The 14,291-nt window shown below is 45.7% G+C and overlaps 1 protein-coding gene across 9 annotated transcripts in view; it reads right to left on the bottom strand.

The window, feature by feature from the left end:
* Window positions 1-14,291, bottom strand: part of tns1a (tensin 1a) — an 88,915-nt gene that overhangs the window by 30,426 nt on the left and 44,198 nt on the right. For 6 of the 9 annotated variants that reach the window (XM_056430839.1, XM_056430842.1, XM_056430840.1 and 3 more), the window contains 4 exons: window positions 8,250-9,917; window positions 7,319-7,399; window positions 6,905-7,065; window positions 6,665-6,809 (listed from right to left, as the gene is read on the bottom strand). In XM_056430839.1, the coding sequence (XP_056286814.1) occupies window positions 6,665-6,809; window positions 6,905-7,065; window positions 7,319-7,399; window positions 8,250-9,917 (2,055 nt within the window). The remainder of the gene's footprint in view (window positions 1-6,664; window positions 6,810-6,904; window positions 7,066-7,318; window positions 7,400-8,249; window positions 9,918-14,291) is intronic. The other 3 variants (XM_056430843.1, XM_056430845.1, XM_056430844.1) reach the window with 2 other exon arrangements.

Raw genomic sequence — 14,291 nt, 5'->3', positions numbered from 1 at the left:
TCATTTTGATCGGACTGCAAAGGAATTTATCAAACAGAGATGAATGGACGTGGTCAGGAGGAGGAAAGGTATCCACATTTTTCTGGGAAGAGGGTCAGCCCAATCACAGAGGAACTCAAAACCACGGCGCAATCCGTCACTATGTGTGGCATGATGTAGGAGCAACGTACAGGGAAAGAACCTTCTTCTGCTACAGAGCGGTCGTGGTGAGGGAGAGAAAGACTTGGGAGGAAGCCTTGGAGTACTGCAGGGAGCATCACCACGACCTGGCCAGCGTGGCCTCGGACACCGAGATGTTGCTCATCCAGAAAGAGTTGAACGAATACGAGACCACGGCACACGTCTGGATCGGTTTGCGTTTCTTTCCCGAAGGCTGGCTGTGGGTGGACGGGCAGCCGCTGGCTTACGAGGCCTGGGGACGGGAGGGGAAGGCCGAGTGCCCGGAGGTCAAGCGGAGGTGTGCGGCCCTTCAGGTTACGGGAGGGACATCCAATGGTGCCACATCGGAGACAATAAGGCATCAGGTTTATGGATCAGGACTTGTTGCACAAAACCTGCTCGGTATCCCAGGGGTAAGCGTTGCGACTGCAGATGTTAAAGTAAAGGACTGGGAGGCTTATGACTGTGTGGAGAGTCTCCATTTCATCTGCTACTGAGAGTTCAACTGGTGACATGTTTCTACCGTTACTGTCCTCACTCATTGGTTTTAGCTACGCTGGGACTGCAATTTTGACTGTTTATGTGAAGTAGTTACATATTTACTTGGTTTATAGTAGTTTGTTTGCACTTTTTGGTGGGGACTTTTGTTTTGGGGCTTTATGACATCATTTTGTTTCTATGTTAAAAATGTGTGTAACCAAATTAAGGGTTTGAATAAAGAAAATGTAATAAAAAGTTCAAATCAAATGAAAAATATAAAAACATGTCTCATGTGATTCTTTCTTTGGTGAGGGGGGTAGATATGAAGGTTTGTGCCACAGAGCGGATTCTGACTGCAACAGCCGTGTGCGTTTAGGGCCGCGACCACAGGAGAGGAGGCGGGGCTTGTTTAACAACATCACCGCATACACACCCTGTCAATCAACGCGGTTGATCACGGTGGTTGGTTTGTGCAAATCTTATGAAATATGTCTCAAAGGGTTTGGTCGAAGGATGTAATGTATTAGATTTGGCCTCTCCTTTCACTGTTCCTGAACTTCAAAATGTCAAAAAAATAACGTTTAAAAAAAAACGGAAGGCAAAGGCAATGAAAAACAAGAGACGAGAAGAATCAAAGCAAGGATATCATTTTCCTTCATGGTCACTCCTCTCTTCTCTAAATTTGCCTGTAAGGAAAACACTACTTTTCCTCTTATTCAAAAACAAGATTTGCACACGTCTGCTTGGTGTTGTGAATGTTGACAAGTCATGAAACGCTTTATGTTTTGCACATTTCTCCAATTCTCTTTGGAGTCGGGTGAAAAGTGCAATGTCATTTAAATGTGGGCTTTATCGCTCTACTTTTAAGTTTCCAAAACCAGACTCCCAAAAAAAGCTGCTCAATGTATACATTTGAGGAATTCACTCATGTAACCACGACGACAGATTAGAAGTGACGGTCAGTTCTCCTGCCACATCGGCCATGAGAGAAGGAGGCGGCGCCTATGCAAAACACAAAGGCTTCCAGACTGCAGCTTATGTGTCCTCGACGGCGCTGCGTCTTCATTGCGCTGCAGGACTCCTCCTCCATCTTCTAACACAAAGACAGCAATGGAGCAAACCTTCGCCCGAGTCCTGCTCCTCCTCAGCGTGTCTGCAGCTTTTGCCAAGTACGTCCACATCCCGGAGAAGAAGGACTGGTACGAGGCTCAGGAGTACTGTCGGCGGGTTCACACCAACCTGGCTCCCATCAGTAATACATATGACACAGAGCGTCTTAAACTGCTGACCGGCGACACCGATGAGTTAATGTGGATCGGACTGCAAAGGAATTTAACAAACAGAGATGAATGGACGTGGTCAGGAGGAGGAAAGGTGTCCACATTTTTCTGGAAAGAGGGTCATAATAACGGAAGAACTCACTCAAACCACGGCGCAATCCACTATTTGTGGCATGATGATGTAGCAACGTAGGTAATAACCTTCTTCTGCTACAGAGCGGTCGTGGTGGTGAGGAGAGAAAGACTTGGGAGGAAGCCTTGAGTACTGCAGGGAGCATCACCACGACCTGGCCAGCGTGGCCTCGGACACCGAGATGTTGCTCATGCAGAAAGAGTTGAACGAATACGAGACCACGGCACACGTCTGGATCGGTTTGCGTTTCTTTCCCGGAGGCTGGCTGTGGGTGGGTGGACGGGCAGCCGCTGGCTTACGAGGCCTGGGGACAGGAGGGGAAGGCCGAGTGCCCGGAGGTCAAGCGGAGGTGTGCGGCCCTTCAGGTTACGGGAGGGACATCCAATGGTGCCACATCGGAGACATTAAGGCATCAGGTTTATGGATCAGGACTTGTTGCACAAAACCTGCTCGGTATCCCAGGGGTAAGCGTTGCGACTGCAGATGTTAAAGTAAAGGACTGGGAGGCTTATGACTGTGTGGAGAGTCTCCATTTCATCTGCTACTGAGAGTTCAACTGGTGACATATGTTTCTACCGTTACTGTCCTCGCTCATTGGTTTTAGTTACACTGGGACTGCAATTTTGACTGTTTGTGTGAAGTAGTTACATATTTACTTGGTTTATAGCAGTTTGTTTGCACTTTTTGGTGGGGACTTTTGTTTTGGGGCTTTATTACATCATTTTGTTCCTATGTTAAAAACTTGTGTAACCAAATTAAGGGTTTGATTTTAAAAAAATGTAATAAAAAGTTCAAATCAAATGAAAAATATAAAAACATGTCTCATGTGATTCTTTCTTTTGGGAGGGGGGGTAGAGATGAAGGTTTGTGCCACAGAGCGGATTCTGACTGCAACAGCCGTGTGCGTTTAGGGCCGCGACCACAGGAGAGGAGGCGGGGCTTGTTTAACAAGATCACAGCATACACACCCTGTCAATCAACGCGGTTGGTTTGTGCAAATCTTATGAAATATGTCTCAAAGGGTTTGGTCAAAGGATGTAATGTATTAGATTTGGCCTCTCCTTTCACTGTTCCTGAACTTCAAAATGTCAAAAAAATAACGTAAAAAAAAAAACGGAAGGCAAAGGCAATGAAAAACAAGAGACGAGAAGAATCAAAGCAAGAATATCATTTTCCTTCATGGTCACTCCTCTCTTCTCTAAATTTACCTGTAAGGAAAACACTACTTTTCCTCTTATTCAAAAACAAGATTTGCACACGTCTGCTTGGTGTTGTGAATGTTGACAAGTCATGAAACGCTTTATGTTTTGCATAAAATTCTCTTTGGAGTCGGGTGAAAAGTGCAACGTCATTTAAATGTGGGCTTTATCGCTCTACTTTTTACGTTTACAAAACCAGACTCCCAAAAACGTGCTGCTCAATGTATACATTTGGGGAATTCACTCATGTAACCACGACAACAGATTAGAAGTGACCGGTCGGTTCTCTTGTCGCATCGGCCATGAGAGAAGCGGAGGCGGCCGCCCTATGCAAAACACTTCTTACTGCAACAGCCGTGTGCGTTCAGGGCCGTGACCGCAGGAGAGGAGGCGGGGCTTGTTTAACAACATCACCGCCTACACTCCCTGTCAATCAACGCGGTTGATCACGGTGGTTGGTTTTTGGAAATCTTATGAAATATGTCTCAAAGGGTTTGGTCAAAGGATGTAATGTATTAGATTTGGCCTCTCCTTTCACTGTTCCTGAACTTCAAAATGTCAAAAAAATAACGTTTTAAATAATTGGAAGGCAAAGGCGATGAAATAAAAGAGACAAGAAGAATCAAAGCAAGGATATCATTTTCCTTCATGGTCACTCCTCTCTTCTCTAAATTTGCCTGTAAGGAAAACACTACTTTTCCTCTTATTCAAAAACAAGATTTGCACACGCCTGCTTGGTGTTGTGAATGTTGACAAGTCATGAAACGCTTTATGTTTTGCACGTTTCTCCAATACTCTTTGGAGTCGGGTGAAAAGTGCAATGTCATTTAAATGTGGGCTTTATCGCTCTACTTTTAAGTTTACAAAACCAGACTCCCAAAAAAAGCTGCTCAATGTATACATTTGGGGAATTCACTCATGTAACCCCGACGACAGATTAGAAGTGACGGTCAGTCCTCCTGCCACATCGGCCATGAGAGAAGCGGAGGCGGCCGCCCTATGCAAAACACAAAGGCTTCCAGACTGCAGCTTATGTGTCCTCGACGACGCTTTGCGTCTTCATTGCGCTGCAGGACTCCCTCCCTCCATCTTCTAACACAAAGACAGCAATGGAGCAAACCTTCGCCCGAGTCCTGCTCCTCCTCAGCGCGTCTGCAGCTTTTGCCAAGTACGTCCACATCCCGGAGAAGAAGGACTGGTACGAGGCTCAGGAGTACTGTCGGCGGGTTCACACCGACCTGGCTCCCGTCAGTAATACATATGACACAGAGCGTCTTAAACTGCTGACCGGTGACACCGATGAGGCAATGTGGATCGGACTGCAAAGGAATTTAACGAACAGAGATGAATGGACGTGGTCAGGAGGAGGAAAGGTGTCCACATTTTTCTGGAAAGAGGGTCAGCCCGATAACGGAGAATATCAAAACCACGGCGCAATCCATCACTATGTGTGGCGTGATGTAGTAGCAACGTACAAGGAAAGAACCTTCTTCTGCTACAGAGCGGTCGTGGTGAGGGAGAGAAAGACTTGGGAGGAAGCCTTGGAGTACTGCAGGGAGCATCACCACGACCTGGCCAGCGTGGCCTCGGACACCGAGATGTTGCTCATGCAGAAAGAGTTGAACGAATACGAGACCACGGCACACGTCTGGATCGGTTTGCGTTTCTTTCCCGAAGGCTGGCTGTGGGTGGACGGGCAGCCGCTGGCTTACGAGGCCTGGGGACGGGAGGGGAAGGCCGAGTGCCCGGAGGTCAAGCGGAGGTGTGCGGCCCTTCAGGTTACGGGAGGGACATCCAATGGTGCCACATCGGAGACATTAAGGCATCAGGTTTATGGATCAGGACTTGTTGCACAAAAGCTGCTCGGTATCCCAGGGGTAAGCGTTGCGACTGCAGATGTTAAAGTAAAGGACTGGGAGGCTTATGACTGTGTGGAGAGACTCCATTTCATCTGCTACTGAGAGTTCAACTGGTGACATATGTTTCTACCGTTACTGTCCTCACTCATTGGTTTTAGTTACACTGGGACTGCAATTTTGACTGTTTATGTGAACTAGTTACATATTTACTTGGTTTATAGTAGTTTGTTTGCACTTTTTGGTGGGGACTTTTGTTTTGGGGCTTTATGATATCATTTTGTTTCTATGTTAAAAATGTGTGTAACCAAATTAAGGGTTTGATTAAAGAAAATGTAATAAAAAGTTCAAATCAAATGAAAAATATAAAAACATGTCTCATGTGATTCTTTCTTTGGGGAGGGGGGGTAGAGATGAAGGTTTGTGCCACAGAGCGGATTCTTACTGCAACAGCCGTGTGCGTTCAGGGCCGCGACCACAGGAGAGGAGGCGGGGCTTGTTTACCAACATCACCGCCTACACTCCCTGTCAATCAACGCGGTTGCTCACGGTGGTTGGTTTGTGCAAATCTTATGAAATATGTCTCAAAGGGTTTGGTCAAAGGATGTAATGTATTAGATTTGGCCTCTCCTTTCACTGTTCCTGAACTTCAAAATGTCAAAAAAATAACGTTTAAAAAAAAACGGAAGGCAAAGGCAATGAAAAACAAGAGACGAGAAGAATCAAAGCAAGGATATCATTTTCCTTCATGGTCACTCCTCTCTTCTCTAAATTTGCCTGTAAGGAAAACACTACTTTTCCTCTTATTCAAAAACAAGATTTGCACACACCTGCTTGGTGTTGTGAATGTTGACAAGTCATGAAACGCTTTATGTTTTGCACATTTCTCCAATTCTCTTTGGAGTCGGGTGAAAAGTGCAATGTCATTTGAATGTGGGCTTTATCGCTCTACTTTTAAGTTTCCAAAACCAGACTCCCAAAAAAAGCTGCTCAATGTATACATTTGAGGAATTCACTCATGTAATCACGACGACAGATTAGAGCGACTGCAGATGTTAAAGTAAAGGACTGGGAGGCTTATGACTGTGTGGAGAGACTCCATTTCATCTGCTACTGAGAGTTCAACTGGTGACATATGTTTCTACCGTTACTGTACTCGCTCATTGGTTTTAGTTACACTGGGACTGCAATTTTGACTGTTTATGTGAACTAGTTTGCTCCCACAGGTACATATTTACTTGGTTTATAGCAGTTTGTTTGCACTTTTTGGTGAGAACATGTTTTTTTGGGGTTGCATTCCATCATTTAGTTTCTATGTTAAAAACCTTGTGTAACCAAATTAAGGGTTGTATAAAAAAAAACCTAAAATGTAATAAAAAGTTAAAACAAATATAAAAACATGTCTCATGTAATTCTTTCCTTTTTTCCCTCTTCCTTTTCATACTTAAATGTTTGTTTTATCATGAATAAAATGTAGACTCTTGAGAGTTAGTCTGGTCAACGGTTGGTGTTAGAGGGCTAAAGAGCGCCCCCAGTCTGCAGGCATGGTGAACCTACACATGTTGAAGTAAGGAGTCTGTGGCGACACAGGGAAGCTGGGGGTCGGGGGGGAAATCTCACCACCGCCTCCAAAGGCGGGACTGTTGTCAAACCCGTCCGCATCGTCGTCCTCGAACGTTTCCCGGTAGCTGTGCATGGGACCCTGGGAGAGAAAAAAAATATGTCCAGTATTGTTCTTTTAACATAAGTTGTACTTGGTTCAATCAGGTTTCACAGCATTAAAACAAAAATGCTGACCTCTCTGGGTCGACCTCCCGGGTTGAGGGCCAGATTGTGGGTGAAATCCGGTGAATCCACCATCATGTTGTCATGGCTGCTCTTGTACTGTCCCTCACTGGTTGTCCGACGTCGACCCTTCTCCTGCGTCACTTCTGGGGTCATTCCTCTGGACCGAACCCCTGAAAGAACAACGAGTGCGTAATTTCAACTCGCCAGGTGGATTTTTATTTTAAAAGCTTTTTATCTTGTTCACGTAACACCGTGGGAATATTTTGCTTCTTTTTATTTCCTTCGAAAAAATAAACCATCAGAGGTATATCAAGAAGTGAATGTTTTCTAAAGCAGTGGAAAGAGAGCAGAAACAGGAAATGATGAAAAGACATCTTACAAAAATGCAGTAAAAAATAAAGTGGCGAGGGAAAGTGGACAAACCAGAGAAGGAAAAAGAGCGATGGCGGTCAGATTCTTGCGATGTCATGCTTTCACCGATTCCCAGAATACGAGCGTTGTATTCTGTTCCCGGGGGAGGGAGGTCAGGGTGGTGGATGGAGAGCAGGAAGTGGAAGAGGAAGGTGGAGGAGGAAGGTGAGAGAGTTGCAGTGGTGGAAGCAAATGGTGGGAAGGGTTGTCCATACAGCAGAGATTCAACAGAAAAGGAAAAGAAATATCAGAACAGAAATGGATCTAATGAAAGTGAGGAGATAATGTAAAGGAATCAAACGAGTCAAATGAGATGACAACGTGTGCGGTGTCATCACGCATTGTCATCTTAAATTCTATAGCCGCAAGGTTGATGATTATTTCATGTTCATAAGTGGTTCAAAAGAAGATGATTTGTTCCACCGGGTGGCGCCTTGGAGCATCCACATGGTTTCACATAAATGTAAATATGGAGGCAGACAATGTATGGAAGCTGGTGCCTCTGAATGCTTTGCTATTTTTACTCTCATCCCATTTCCACTCTCAACAACTCTGCTTCATTTCAGCTGCAGAGCTAATTTTACGACTTCACGTCATTGCTCCAGTGCGGCACCCCACGATGACTCGGTAACAGTACCCGCTGAAAGCTGCACTGCACGTGCTTGAGACTAAAAGAGCCTCCAGCTAAAGTTGACATGTGTGAGCATTCCAGATGCACACGTTTTGCCTAGAAATTAGAAATGATTAACAGCCTATCGATGAAACATTAACTGCAGATGACTTTCAAAGCCTATTGTACTGCCTTAGGTCCTGATTAATTTCATAATGGCAAAAATATGAAAGATATACCTGTCTGCATCTGTTGATGTCAAAGTTATATGTATTGTTGCATGGCAATCCAAGTTTAATTTCCCCCATTTCAGACAATAACTCGGAGCCTTACCGGCGATGCGGTGAGCCACCAGGCCCTCCAGGTTAAGCGCCTCATCCTCTGCTTCGTCTTCTCTGGGCAAAGATGAAGTAGACGTGTCTTGTGGCTGCGGGGTGAGCGTGGGGAGAGGAGAGGAAGAGGCACTGTAGCCTGGATAAGGAGATGAGCCCTGCGGGTCGGGGGAGTGGGAAACCCCGCTTCCTGGGTACGAGTTCACAGGCTTCGCTGGCACCTGTTGGTTGAAATTCGGGGAGGGATCTGTGGGGTAATTGTGGGCTGCTTGGCGTGTGTGTGGGGAGGGCTCTGGGGTGTGTGTTGGGGTGGTGTTTTGGTGTTGGTAGCCGGTGTTGGACCTCTGGGGAGAATAGACCGGGGGCTCCGTGAGGGGGCTTTGGTTGGGCAACACTCTCCCAGTCGACCGCAGGGGCTGATTAAAGGAGTTGTTGACGGACCCAGAGTTGTTGTACCCATGGATGGCAGAGTCTGCTTGGTATGAGGGTCTTGCAAGGGTCTGCGAGAAGGGCGCCTGGGATGAACTGAGGCTGTCCTCCCCAGGAGGCGCACTGTGGGATGTGGACATTTGGGAATTGATTGGGTCCAGGTCGAGCATGAGCATGTTGAGCGCTTCAATGGACTGCTCAATGTCCCGCTGCGAGGCTGAGGTGGGGAAGTGGGGCAAGCTATGGGTTGATTGAAGAGGAGGGCCAAAGGGATCATCTGGGAGGCTGTACTGGTGCCAGGTGTTGAGACCTCTTTGAACAGCCTCCCGGCTACTGGTGCTCCTCTCTGGGGCCCTGGGCATCAGTTTCGGGTTGGTCTCAGAGCTGCCGGCTAGCGGATTCCCAAAAGACTCTGAACGGTACATCCCTCCTCCGTTCTCGTAGTTGTTGCATCCCCCCTTTGGCGACGCAGAGTCCACAGACCTCTCCAGCATCGCCGTTGGCGTTCGTACTCCATGCACAGGCATCTCGCTCAACTTTTCCCCAAGAACAACTCTCTCAAGGTAGGGTCCGTCGTTCTGCCTGCTGGTGGCCGTCTGCGATTGGTCGGAGTGGTCTGCCGGTGTCGCCTCCAGGGATGAGAGCGTGCCCAAGCTGCCCACACTGTTGCCCTCTTGGTTGTTTGGCAGCTCGTCGTCGAGAATTTCTGTCTCACGCTCCTCCGTCGAAGGGGCGGCAGCTAGCCTGGTGTGGCCCCCGTTGAAGTGGACCTGCGCTGGGACCAGGTGTCGGACACCTCCTCCTGGACTGGTGGACAGGCAGGCTTGTCGTTGGTGAGTTGGCGCTTCGAGGCCACTCAGAAGCTGGTCGAGCTCTCTTTTCTCCTGCGGGCTGAGCGGCGGGTGGGCCGCTGTCGGGTTCGTGGGGTTCACGGCACCCTGCAGGGATTGGCTGTGCTCATCAGTACGATCAGTCTTGACGGATGCGGTGGAGTTGCCCGAGTCGCTGCTCACGGAGAGGGTGTGATCGACGGCAGGGAGGCAGGCGTGGCCTGTCACAGGAAGGGTCTGGTCAGTGGTTTGGAGCCGATGACTGGGTTGTTGTAAGGGGTTCTCAACATTGGTCAGAAGGTTTTCATGGACTGGGAGGCCGTTGATGGTGACAACTCCCTCCAGGGAGTCTTTCTTGCAGACCCGGGCATATAGGCTTCCATCAAGTGGACCTTGGGTGTGACCAACATCTGAAAGAGATGGAAAGAGACATATAGTATCATCAGAATCAGAACCATTTATTGCCAAGTATGTTGGATATACAAGGAATTTGTCTTGGCGGGTGGTGCATAACATTGGACAATAAGACAAATGAGACAATATAAATAGTGCAAGTAGTTCCATGTTTTCATGCTGTTCCAACCACACGCAGCATCAAAACCTACAGAGTGCAAAACCTGTTTGAGATGATTTTAATCATCTCGTCTTCACACACAAAACTGATTTTTTACAAGGTTTAAATGGACTTTATGACTGGACCTCCCCTGCACACTTTATTTTTTACAGCTTCAGCAACACGGTCTCTCCAGCTCTAATAATAGCCCATTTGCAGAGCTAAAGCTCCTGTCACGTTGCGTCAGTGCAGGCCCACATGGTCTGACGTGAGCTGGGACTCCCGTCCAACACACTGAAACAGCTGGTCGGTGCGAGCCAAGGAGAAGAGCTACAGTGCCAGTCTTCAAGTTGACTTCTGGCTGCTGAATCATGACTCGATGCCTACATGTTGCACAATCAAAGTATCCAACGAATTGGTTCACAGGAAAGATTGATTGAAATGGGCATATTTATATGATTTTGTTTGGTGTATTTTTTGTGTGGCAAATAGGCAGTTTCATCTCAACTCAAACTGAACCAAACTTTTCAATCTCTCAAGTCTGAAGGAAAAGTACACAACTTTTGGACAGTTATTGCTCCTTCCTGAACTCAACTAAAACATTGAGGTTGAAAGAAAAAAACCACCTTCTGTTATAGAATCCGATGTTATCATTTGACATTTCGTATTTCCTTTTGGAAAGTAATAGTGCAACCATGAAAAAAAAAAAATCTGCAGCACAACTCATTTGTGGCACATGAACACATCAACAGAGGTCAGGTACAGTCGTGTAATTCACACACACAACGTTTACTTCAATGATAGGCCAACAATCACACGTGCAACAGCTCATTCTGTGATGACACTTGTGCTTACCAGAAGAAAGTAAGACACCAATACTGGCCTCCCTGTAACCAGTACACATTTGCAAAGTGATCCATGACATATACATGACCACGGCTGGCTCCTATGTGGGATATTCCAAATTGAGCGATCCCCGGGGACAGATGGTGAATCACTCGGACCGCAGCTATTTCAAAATCCATGTCAACAACAACTCGCGGGCACAGTAGCAACAAGAACGAGAGGCGAGGCGAGGGAGTTGTAAACACAGTTTGTCCCTGTGGTTGTTTTTAATGATGACGCAAGAGTGAAAACCTTATGAAAGTAAAATGTGTGGTTACATTTCGTTTGAAGTCAAGTCTAATTTCACACAAATGAATCCTAAGTCAAAGCTTTATGGACGACATTGTTTCACAAAAGGATTATTTAACTTTTTTAAAGTTTAGTTCATCTGAAATTTATATTTCTTTCCTGTCAGCAAGAATACAAAGAAAATATCAGATGGTTTTTTTCTATAATAGTTGACTTCCTGTCATAATTACAACTCTATATCACAGTGTCAATATCAGTGAAAACATCCTCCTTACCAGATAAACCTTCAAGAAAGGATGAAATACTTCCACTTCTTCAGCCAATTATATTTCGATTAAAAAAAAGCCCCGTATGAGTCCTTCAGTAGTCTCTCAGTCACTAAACGTTCTGCTCCTGGGCTTCTCGTACTCTGCCTGTCGTCTCTGATTCATGCCCTCTCATCACCCAAAATGTGTTTCGCTGGAGCGAGGTGGGGCCGTACCACCGAAGCTGCCCAAAGGGGTGAGCTGGCACTCCGGGATGATCTGTGACTGTTCCCGGTAGCAGGGGAGGGACTTTACCACCACCACCAGCCGCCACCACATACCAGCTTCTTGTGAAGCCACGTCGTTTCAAATGAACTACAACTCCCACGCCATCCGTTTGCCTGGGACTGCAGCACCTTTGCATGGTGATGTCATCAGAGGGGATCCCCTCACTCAGGGTCACCCCTCTTCCCTTTCCCACCTCACAGCAGAAGCAGCTTCCACTGCAGAAGCAGCTTCCACTGCAAGCCAAAGATCCTTAAGTAACAGGATGTTATTACCTTTTCTTTATTTTATTATGAAAATAATCTTAAGTATTTTAAGAGAACTGTAATTTATCTTTTCCACCAGCTGAGCTATGTCCGTCTTTGACTCTCTCTTTCTCCCCCTGACCCTTCACAACACAGGTAATGCCCTTGTTCTAGTTCATAAAAGATGATCTTTCAGTGCTCTGTAGCCAAAATGACAAGTATGAACGTTTCCACCTTTAACACCTGCGTCGCCATTTCCTCTCACTCACCGACGGCAGAAAAGAGGCCTTCGAGATCCTCTCGACAAAGTAAAGAACAACGTTGAGCATGACAGGTACTTACTAAACAAGAGTTGCAAGGTCACCGCCTTTACATTTGCCCCATGTGCGTAAGTCGTGAGACACTTGTGCTCATAACTAGCGCATATAAGATGGCAGCGGGGGTGCCCGGGGTTAAAAGAGATCGCCCTTTAGCTCGGGGGACCAAGAGAAGTCAAACCTTTCAGGGATCCAACGTTTCATTTTAGATACCTGTGAAAATCTTGTGATTGAAAGTTCATTCGTGACGGCGATTGACTCCAACAATCCCACTTCAAAGAAGCTCAGTGGCTCTTCTAGAGCTTTCGATCGCATGGCATGATGTTACAGAGATAAAGAGGGTCAATGGTCCTCTTTAAAGGGCTCTTAATTTGAATTTACATTAAAATATGAACACTTTGACCCAGGTATGAACCAAGTAAGAACGACAAATATTGAATGACTCTGCGTCCCAATAGCACAGTAGCATCAGATCAGCAGACCTCAGGCCTGTTGTTAAATCCAGTGACTGGCACAAACCAGCAGCTCTATCCGAGTAGAACAAATACCTTTCTTCTGGTGTCAATAAATAGCTGCAGCAGACCCCAGATTAGACGGTTTGAGTCACCAAGGCCTTGGCTCACATAAATAGCTAACAACTTGTTTCCTACTGCGGTGAACGAGTGAAACATGCCATTCTCTCTGCCTCGAAGGAAAACAGCCACGTTTACCTCGACTCATTTACCATTCAAAGACATCCAAATAAGGTTCAAGAACTACGAAGAAAACAATTCACACACACACACACACACACACACACACACACACACACACACACACACACACACACACACACCTGACTCTTGGCTGTATTCTCTTAAGTGTTCGCTTGAGTGTCTCATTGTCACATTAATAAGCCATTTATACATCTGCGACCAATGGTTTATTATAAATAGACAATGTGCTACAACTACTGTGATCACTGTATGAAATACACCAGCTGGGATGTTATAGACATAGTCAGTATTTTGAGATTAACAGGGCAGGGTGATTGAGGCGACACATTTGTCAACACACCTATAAAGGAATTGAGAACATGGCTCGTTGGCCATCTTGGTGCTGGACCTTGTAGCTAAACGAGCTCCATGCACACATATTTCTCCCTGGTTTCTTGGCATGTAAACCTGGGTTTGTTAAGCACTGAAAGTGGACTGTTACAGTTGAGGTTGAACCAAATTAATGTACTCATCATTCATTATGAGTGATTTATTTGAACTTCATCTTACTCAAGGTAGCATACCACCTTCATTTATTGCATTCAGTTGCTTTTAACAAGTTTAACAATTTAACAATAACTAAAATACGTGAAGTTGATATGTGAAGGGGTTCCTCAGGGCTTTGTTCTCAGGCCACTTCCGTTACCCTTTATATGAATAAAGTTTATGCAAATTGCATTTTGTATCATAAAGTCACTTTTTAGTTTTCACCATTAAAAAACATGCACATTCCTGAAAGGAACAATATCCACCACCAAATATTTTTAAAGGTTTCTGGGTGGATTTTTCCTTTGAATGATCTCATCTTTTTAAAAGTTTCCAGGAATGGTGGAAAGTTAAAGACAGACTTGACATTTACATGATGACCTCATAAAAAGGGCCAAACTCATTTTTACAAAACGCAGACGCATAAATATAGAAACACACCTCACGTTTACACGCAGAATTAATAGGGTCCCATGGTGGGCCTCTCACCCACTTAAGGTCTGCAATCATAGTTTTATTGAATATGGTGTATGATTTCATGTATGTTTATAAGTGAATATATGCAAACACATGCATACGGAAATTGACAGTAAGAGCTATTAAGAGGGTGAAGTTGACTTGTGCATGTGTTACAGCAGTAAAACTGTGAGGTTGGGAAAAGTAAAGTACTACAATGCTCCTTTTCAGTCAGTTGCCTACTCTAACATATATATACACACATACACACAATTAGAAACACTGACAGGCAGTGGCAGGCATGTACA

This window comes from Pseudoliparis swirei, chromosome 14 (assembly GCF_029220125.1).
Source record: "Pseudoliparis swirei isolate HS2019 ecotype Mariana Trench chromosome 14, NWPU_hadal_v1, whole genome shotgun sequence".
In the NCBI taxonomy this organism is placed as follows: Eukaryota; Metazoa; Chordata; class Actinopteri; order Perciformes; family Liparidae; genus Pseudoliparis; species Pseudoliparis swirei.
This window is presented reverse-complemented; position numbering and strand designations above follow the sequence as displayed.